General features: G+C 39.1%; 2 protein-coding genes and 1 long non-coding RNA gene across 5 annotated transcripts in view; 2 read left to right on the top strand and 1 right to left on the bottom strand.

Annotated features, from left to right (window-relative positions):
- gstt1a (glutathione S-transferase theta 1a) overlaps window positions 1–2,666 on the top strand; it is a 5,433-nt gene extending 2,767 nt beyond the window's left edge. The window contains exons 4-5 of the mRNA XM_032515602.1: window positions 632–808; window positions 2,255–2,666. Coding sequence (XP_032371493.1) covers window positions 632–808; window positions 2,255–2,455 — 378 coding nt within the window. The 3' untranslated portion in view covers window positions 2,456–2,666. The remainder of the gene's footprint in view (window positions 1–631; window positions 809–2,254) is intronic.
- A 384-nt stretch (window positions 2,667–3,050) lies between these two features.
- Window positions 3,051–3,865, bottom strand: LOC116689185 (uncharacterized). Its single transcript, XR_004331935.1, has 2 exons — window positions 3,751–3,865; window positions 3,051–3,634 (listed from the first exon to the last, which is right to left on the bottom strand). It is a non-coding gene; the product is annotated as an uncharacterized LOC116689185 (long non-coding RNA).
- Window positions 3,866–6,144: 2,279 nt separating this feature from the next.
- The window catches only part of p2rx7 (purinergic receptor P2X, ligand-gated ion channel, 7), a 10,897-nt gene continuing 9,216 nt past the window's right edge, over window positions 6,145–7,825 (top strand). Inside the window, exons 1-4 of one of the 3 annotated variants that reach the window (XM_032515584.1) lie at window positions 6,145–6,448; window positions 7,175–7,322; window positions 7,403–7,474; window positions 7,607–7,679. In XM_032515584.1, coding sequence (XP_032371475.1) covers window positions 6,333–6,448; window positions 7,175–7,322; window positions 7,403–7,474; window positions 7,607–7,679 — 409 coding nt within the window. In that variant the 5' untranslated portion in view covers window positions 6,145–6,332. Of the gene's footprint in view, window positions 6,449–7,174; window positions 7,323–7,402; window positions 7,475–7,589; window positions 7,680–7,825 lie in introns of those variants that run through there. The other 2 variants (XM_032515586.1, XM_032515585.1) reach the window with 2 other exon arrangements.

Here is a 7,825-nt window from a genome sequence, read left to right as displayed (position 1 = left end):
TAAATAAACTTGTACACCTCCAGCATCACACGCTGGTCAGCCAATGAAATGGCTCCAACACTGATGATTGTTTATTAAAAATGTTATTGTTATAAATGTTACAATCTCGCCACAATATCGATATTGAGGTATTTGGTCAAAACTTTTGCAATATTTTATTTTCTCCATATCGCCCAGCGCTACCTGAAATGTATAGTTACATAATAATTGATACTCTCCACCTCCTTATACTATTAAACTAACTTTAGGGTCTTAGCATTCTAACATTTGCAAATTGGCTCTAGCTCTCTGTTTATTTTCTTTTAATATGTTTATCCTATGCACCAAACACAATGGCAAATCCCATTTAATTTAATTTACCGTTTCTATATGTTGCGATGTCGGCCAATGACTGTCAGATATAGTCGTCTCTAGATCAGTGACTGAAATATACTTATTATACACATGAACAAAAATAACAACACTCTACTCAGGTAAAAATTTAACTTTTTATAAATGCACTTACAGCATATTAATGAATATTGTATGTGTATTGTTGTGTGTGAATTGTGTGCATCTAAGAGAACAACAACTGCTACCACTACATCGATTGCTGCTGCGGGTAATTCCAAAGTCTCATTGGTCTTTGCAGGCTATGTTTCCTGTCATCATGGGCTCTGAGGTCCCGAAGGAGAAGATGGACGCTGCTGTCGAGGATCTGAATCAGTCGCTCAAAATGCTGGAGGACTATTTCCTGCAGAACAAACCGTTCATCATCGGCGACAAAATCTCTCTGGCTGATCTGGTGGCTGTAGTTGAGATCATGCAGGTAATACTACTACTACTACTACTACTACTACTACTACTAAGAACATGTAAACAAAAATGTCTACTTCTAGTCTAGCACTGCTGCTACTAATTCTACAGTGTGACTTTTAGATCGTGATTTCACAGCAAATGGTTTGTTTTCTTTTGAGAATAAATGCCATTTTGTATCACTATAAGTACAAATTAAGGATATCAATAACATTGTTAAATGAACCAGGGTCTTTTTGCAACTTAATGTAGCTACTGTAATGTAACCAATGTTACACATGAAGTTCAGTTTACCAGTCATGAGGAGTACTAAACCTTGTTTCATGTTTTCTGTGCTTTCAGGAGGAAGTTTGCTAAAGTTTGAGTTGTATTATGATGGGAAAATGTGATGTGATAATAATTACAGGTGCTGACAGTGCAAATATCTTATCCTGAAATTCTTTAGATACACTGTCTCATTCTTTAACTTCACACTGTAGCAATTTCAGTGTCCTTCTTCTTAATGTGTCTTGGAAACATAAAAAAAAAAATTATAGACCGTTGGTCTATACCCCTAACATCAAAATTGGTATGCATGCCTTCATTACAAGTTGACTGGACTATTGTAGATCTCTGGGATCTGAAACAATCTCTGTCCTGTTTACACCCGATTCAAAACTCAACTTAACTGGAACTAAGGCTACATCCACATTTTTCATTTTCATTTTAAAAAGAAAATCTTTGCCCTTTAGTGCATTTTAGCACCATTCAGAACTCACCTCAGTCCATATAAACACACTTTAAAACGCAAATCAGAGACCATACACGACCTGTGCATTCTGATGTAAACGCGCTGGAAGGCTGTAACTTTTATGGTGAATTAACTAAAGGGTCACGTGATGGGGGTGTGAAGAATCAGGGAAGGCCATGTCGGATTTACCTGATGAGATTAAGGCGGCAAAATCTGTAACTTGTTTTAAAATACTTTGAGAAACCGACCTTTTTAAAATAGCTTTTTATGAATTTACTTAGTTTTATCTTTTCTTATGATTTTTCAAACTGAAAATCTCCTTTTGTTTTGTGTCACAAAAGTGCTACATAAATATGTATAAAATGTATTTTATTTATTATTATGCCATTAATCATCTTTCATTCTTGTATTAATCTGTCTCTTGTGAGTCCCCCAACTTTATGGAAGTGCATAACTAATCGTGGAAGAACTTGTTTAGCCAAAATTCAAACAAAATTTCATAATAGATTATGGGATATTTAGTGATTTGGTAGGATAGTTACAACCCAGAATAGATGTACTGGTATTAGAACGTTCTGAAGACCCTGTCTGCATGCTCAGCGACCTCACGAGGGATCCTGACCCCAAGATTGACAAAACTATGGTTTAGACATTTTATGTAGTACATGTAATTGTAACGTCATTTGAAAAATGTGTGTAGTGAGGTTGTGTTTGCTGTGCGTTTTGCAGCCTGTTGCAACCGGCCTGGATGTGTTTGAAGGCCGTCCAAAACTGATCAGCTGGAGAGAGCGAGTGAAAAAGGCGCTCGGTGAAAAGTTGTTTGACGAAAGTCACGAGGTGATCATGAAGGTGAGCAGCGTGCCGGATAAGGTGCAGAGCAACAGCCAGCTGGAGATGCTCAAACCAAAGTTTCAGAAGCTTTTCAGATGAGAACAAACACAGATGATACAACTGTGACAGTGTCAAAATAGTATGTCAATTGGATTTTAATTTGATAGTTGTATGAGGATTTTTTCCAGCAGAATTTCTGAGCCAGTTTAATGAAGTACTGAGAAATAAGTCAACAGCTTCCAGGTATTAAACTGTTTGTGCAGCTCCTTATCCTAATCATGTAAAAAGTTCTTTAATGTGTTTATCTGATTTAGATAGAGACTTAACAGCAGTCTCTATCTGCAGAAATGAAAATCTTATTATTTTCATGCTATACATTCAGAAGGAAATCTTGAAATTTACAAAATGGAAACTTAAAGTTTTTCTGTTGGAACTATTCACCTGTAAAAAATATATACAAACTTGTTTTACAACAACTCATTGTGTGTTTTATTGCTGCTGAACCGTTGAATGAATGCACATTTATGATACCTACACGACAAATACTATAGTGATGCAAACGTCAACTTATAAATGACTTTCTGAAAGTTGTTTTTAGATTTAAAGGGATAATTTGGATGTATTTTAACATAAGGTTATATGACTTACACATCTATGTAAAAAACATGCTGGAGTGAAGGTCGAAAAAAACCCAGACATTTTAAGGTTTATTGACACATTCCTAATGAGATGTACAATATGTAAGAGGGTAATACCTGACGAGTTGTCCATTGTCAGGTATTAATGGTCGATGGCAAGGCGTGAACCGTCCAACGAGCAGTTGTTTTTGGGTGTTGCGAATGTTTGTGCCAGGGCCCTTATGTTTACCCTCTCACTGTGTGTTTTCACTTCATCAAAAATTATTGGAAGTTTGGTCGGCTTAAAATGTATTTTTTAGCTTTCTGCCAAAAAAGCTAGCGCTAACATTAGCTTGTTACTTCATAGAAAGTCTGACCATTTTCAACCAGCTCTATGTACTGCTGTACATGTACTTGTCTAAATATGGTCACTTCTGGCTCCAGATTACCTAGATGGCGACAGCCAAAATGCAAACTCCCGGCTTCAGAATGGCAGTCCACAAACCAAAGGGTGAATCCATCAGTGCTATGTCCATTAATTTTTCAGTTCATGGTATCAAATGAGGTGCTTCACTACTTTGTCTTTAGTTTCAGAAACACCCAGGTTATAATCACCCAGCTTAATGTTCTGCTGTCTGTCCGACATCTGCCCACTGCTGGCCTGGAGAGACATGACAGCACAAAAATGTGACTTCCTACATCACTCTTCTCTTCAGATTAATAAACAATGAGTGCTTCATTTCAGTCAGTAGTCTAAACAACAGACAGTGTCAATACCTTACAGTAGAAGTAAAGGGCAGCGTTCAATAACAGCAGAGTCAGCAGCAGAACGACCACTCGGATGATAAAAGGTGTTAGATCTGATAAAACACATGGACAGTCATCACATCACAAAACAGAAACTGACGTGAGCCAAAATCTTGAAAAGTGACGCGAGTTGTCACAGTGTAATTGCAGAAACAACATGCATTGACACTATTGTCTGTTGATAATTTTTACTGTTTGGACCAATCATCTTTTCCAAACCTGTACAGTCAGCTTACCTGAGACTGAGAAAGAGCAGAAAACTCTCAGAGGAGAAGTTATGAGAAAAACATAGCTGTACTTTCCTTGGTGGGTGGGCTTTGCAGCAGGAAAGAAGGAAGTGGGCAGAGTGATTGACAGCTGACTGGGTGTAGTTGTGTGCTGAGTTGGAGGAGGTGAAGGTGAGCTCGAAGGAGCCTTGTGGGTACTGGAGCTGGATGGAGCAGCTGATGATAAAGTCAGACAAAAGAGAGTCATCAGTAAAAGAATCAAGTGAGTTTCATTAGAACAGAAACAAACCAAATCAAAGCTGCAGCTCCTCTTCTACCTGAGCAGGTGAGTTCAACTGAAGGTGTTTCTATCTGAGCCTGAGCTTCTACAGTCTAGGAGTGCAGACTCGTTGCCTCCACTCTGGAACTCTTTGGTCCACCATGGAGTCTCCACTTGTCCATAGAGCACCCCCTGGAGGACTGAAGGAGCCTCACAGCCAATCTCCCTACAGACCACATCTGCATCCTGCAGGTCAAAGTCAGCTTCACACACTGAGGACCACCTCTGGTTAGACTGGTTTTGTCTTCCTGTCTACCTGAGCACAGATTGATCCCATCCACCAGCCTGACAGAGTCTGGAGGGATGAACTAACCTTTTAAAGCACCAGGAGGGCCCAAAAAGATGCTAGAAACACCAAAATCACATTAACAGAAACTAATTAACTGGTCGAGGCAGTTATAGACAAGCAACTCCTATGTTCTTCATGGTAAAATTACTGTTTCCATCAAAGGAGTCTGTTGGTTTTAAAGAAAGCATAGAACAAGGGTTCAGTTCCCCATCATAAAGGGCTGAAATATTTTTAATAAACAGATTTTTTGGGGGTTTTGGGGGCTCTAAAATATGTTTAGCTGCTGCCCCCGCTTATCTTCTATGTTGGTTCTCCTGCCTGCTTCTCCAAACTGGGGGCATACCGACTTCCATCTACTGTAGCAATAAACTGACTATGGAGAAGTACCTCATCCAACCAATCTCCAAAAGACCTTAACTATCCCTTTAAAGCCCTGCAGTCAAAATTATACCCAATACAATAGTCCCTTTAAAGGTCAATACATTTTAATATATTGACCTGTAAGCAGAACTTTAATGTTGTTGCAAGTGTAAGGTCATAAAGTACCACTGCAATGTGATTGTTGTCTACTGATGTCAAATATTGTGGAGAAAAAAATGCAATATTTAATATTTCCTTCTGGAATGTGGTGGAGTAGAAGTATTAAGTTGCATATTATGGAAATACTCAAGTGAAGTACAAGTTTACCAAAACTGTGAAGTCAACCACTTGAGCAAATGTTGCTGGTGACATTCCAGCTGTGCACAGCTCCGACTGCTACAGAGACTGAGAGCCTCTCATTGTTTTCTCATGTGAGCACTGTTCCTGCTGGGAACAAGAGGTTCTTTATCTCAAAGGAAATCTAAAAAAACACAAAAAAAAACAAATGGAATACCTGAATTTATGTTTCCAAACCAGAAATGTTCCAGCATGTGTATATCATGGAAGGATTTTCAGAATCTTCTATTTATTCTATCTTCATTTATTTATCAGTATGTTCATCTGTGCAGACATTGTGAGGGGAAACACGGCCATCTTCTGCCTTATAGTTTTAGCCATGTGTTTTGTAGTGATGCTCATGTTAGAAGAAGAGAATATTTGCCATTTCCGTTGATAAATAACTTAAACAGTTAATTGATTACAAAAATAGTTGTCGACTAATTGTTTCAGCACTACGTTCTGTACACCAAAGTAGTATTGTATTATTTAACATCTTGTATTTTTTTTTCAATTCTCATTCGATTTATCTTCATTCTGATGACAACTGTAGACTTGATTTAAGACTATAACAGTGCCAACTGAGCTTCTTCCATCCCAAATAAATGCTTATTATTCTTTATTTATATTGCTTTTTTTTTATTTATTTAGATTTCTCCCTATGTAGCTTTGCTGTAGTTCATGTAAGTAATGGTAGCTTGCAACTACTACTACTGAACACTGAAAGGAGTAGGTTTAACTCATTTTCCAAAATAACTAAAGAAAATGCTCTTTTTATATTTACTGATCTAGTTATGTAGACCTTTCTGCCAGTTTGACATTGAGTTAAGTGAGTGGATGTTGCAGCTGCAGTGATTGTGTTCAGAGAATGAGACCAGCTGCAGGAATCTGGACATGTGACCGTGCACACAGGAAGAAGAGTCAAGAAATGAGTCAGAGATTCCTCTCCCACTAGAGAAGTCCCACAGAAATACCCCCGCACCCCAGCACCACTACCAGCACCACCAGCACCACCAGCAGCATGCCGTGCTGCGGAGTTCTGTGTCAGTATGAAACTAACAAGCTGGTCCGGATCCAGAGCGTCCGACTCGGCTCTCTCAAGTGGAGCCTGAACGCAGCCATTCTGCTGTTTATCTGGTGAGTGAACCTGAACACAACGTGGAATATTTCTGCCCCCGCAGCTGCCGCATGCTCGGGGAGCGGCTGCCCACTCTGCTGCTTCTGCTTCCTAATGCTTCCCCACAAGTCCCGTTATGCTCAAACCATAGACCCATAAACTGATTATAAATACCATTCATTAGGGTTTGAATGTAAGTGAACCACTTCTTGTGGATATGGGACACACAAATACATTCAAATGTATTTTATTTTGTAGGAACTGTCCGTCTATGGTTGCATTTTATATCAGTTCCGGTATTTCTCTACTTTTATACCCATTTCCTATACAATACTGTGAGTATTTTTTTTGGTACATTTTATAAGCAACCCTGTAATATTGCTGTAGCGCCCACTTCACGGTCACCTTATATTGAACTGAATCATTTTTAAATCTAATTTTGAAATATTCAATGGTGACCTATAATTTAAGTTTAAGATGGGTTTGTAACAACGGTAACGGTTCTATTAATAAGGTATTTCCATGGGGACCTGAAGATAAAATGTTGTTTCTCTTGTGGCAGTGGTGCAACGTTTAACAAGGCAGTCAATAACAACAACAACAACAACAACAAAAAGTGGAAAGAGTCCGTGCAAAGATTGAATTAATAATTTAATACATATTTTCAGCAAAAATGCCATGGCCTTAATGTGTAAAATCGGAGTGATTTGCATTTAAAAGTCAGTTTTCTGTGTTTTATTTTGCAGCGTGATGTTGCTGTGGAACAGGAGTTACCAGCAGTTTGACCTGGTGGTGAGCTCTGTCACCACCAAGGTGAAGGGTGTAGCTCAGACACAGCTGCCCGGGAATGGGGAAGAGGTCTGGGATGTGGTGGACTACAGCGGACCCCTACAGGTAGCCTCAGTCCTCTGGGTTTTGGGTCTTTTTAGCCAAGAGGAGAAAAAAAAAAAAATGTGATTTTTGTTTGTTTTCAGGACAAAAACTCCTTCTTTGTGGTGACCAATGTCATCGTGACGAAGAATCAAAAGCAGGGGAAATGCCCAGAGGTGCTCCATCATCATTCTTAATATTTGTCTATCTATCACACTGGTATAATGTTTCAGTGCTGCTTATGGTGCATTGACTCAGATGGAAAGCTGGCAAACCTTTCTTATTATGCAGCAGTGTTTATATTCCAGGTTCCACTTAAAGGCAAATTGTGTCGCACAGATAAGGACTGTGAGAAAGGAGGCTGGGACCAGCAGAGCCACGGTACGCTCACTTCTCCCTCAGTACATTTACACCCACACAAGGGACCAGGTTAGGAAAACCATGTATCTAGTTACCTGGTTACTGTAAGTCCTCGAATACTCTACGCAGCAGATCTGTAACCAGATAACTTTCATACCTTGAGCCTT

This window comes from Etheostoma spectabile, chromosome 5 (genome assembly GCF_008692095.1).
Source record: "Etheostoma spectabile isolate EspeVRDwgs_2016 chromosome 5, UIUC_Espe_1.0, whole genome shotgun sequence".
Taxonomy (NCBI): Eukaryota; Metazoa; Chordata; class Actinopteri; order Perciformes; family Percidae; genus Etheostoma; species Etheostoma spectabile.
This window is presented reverse-complemented; position numbering and strand designations above follow the sequence as displayed.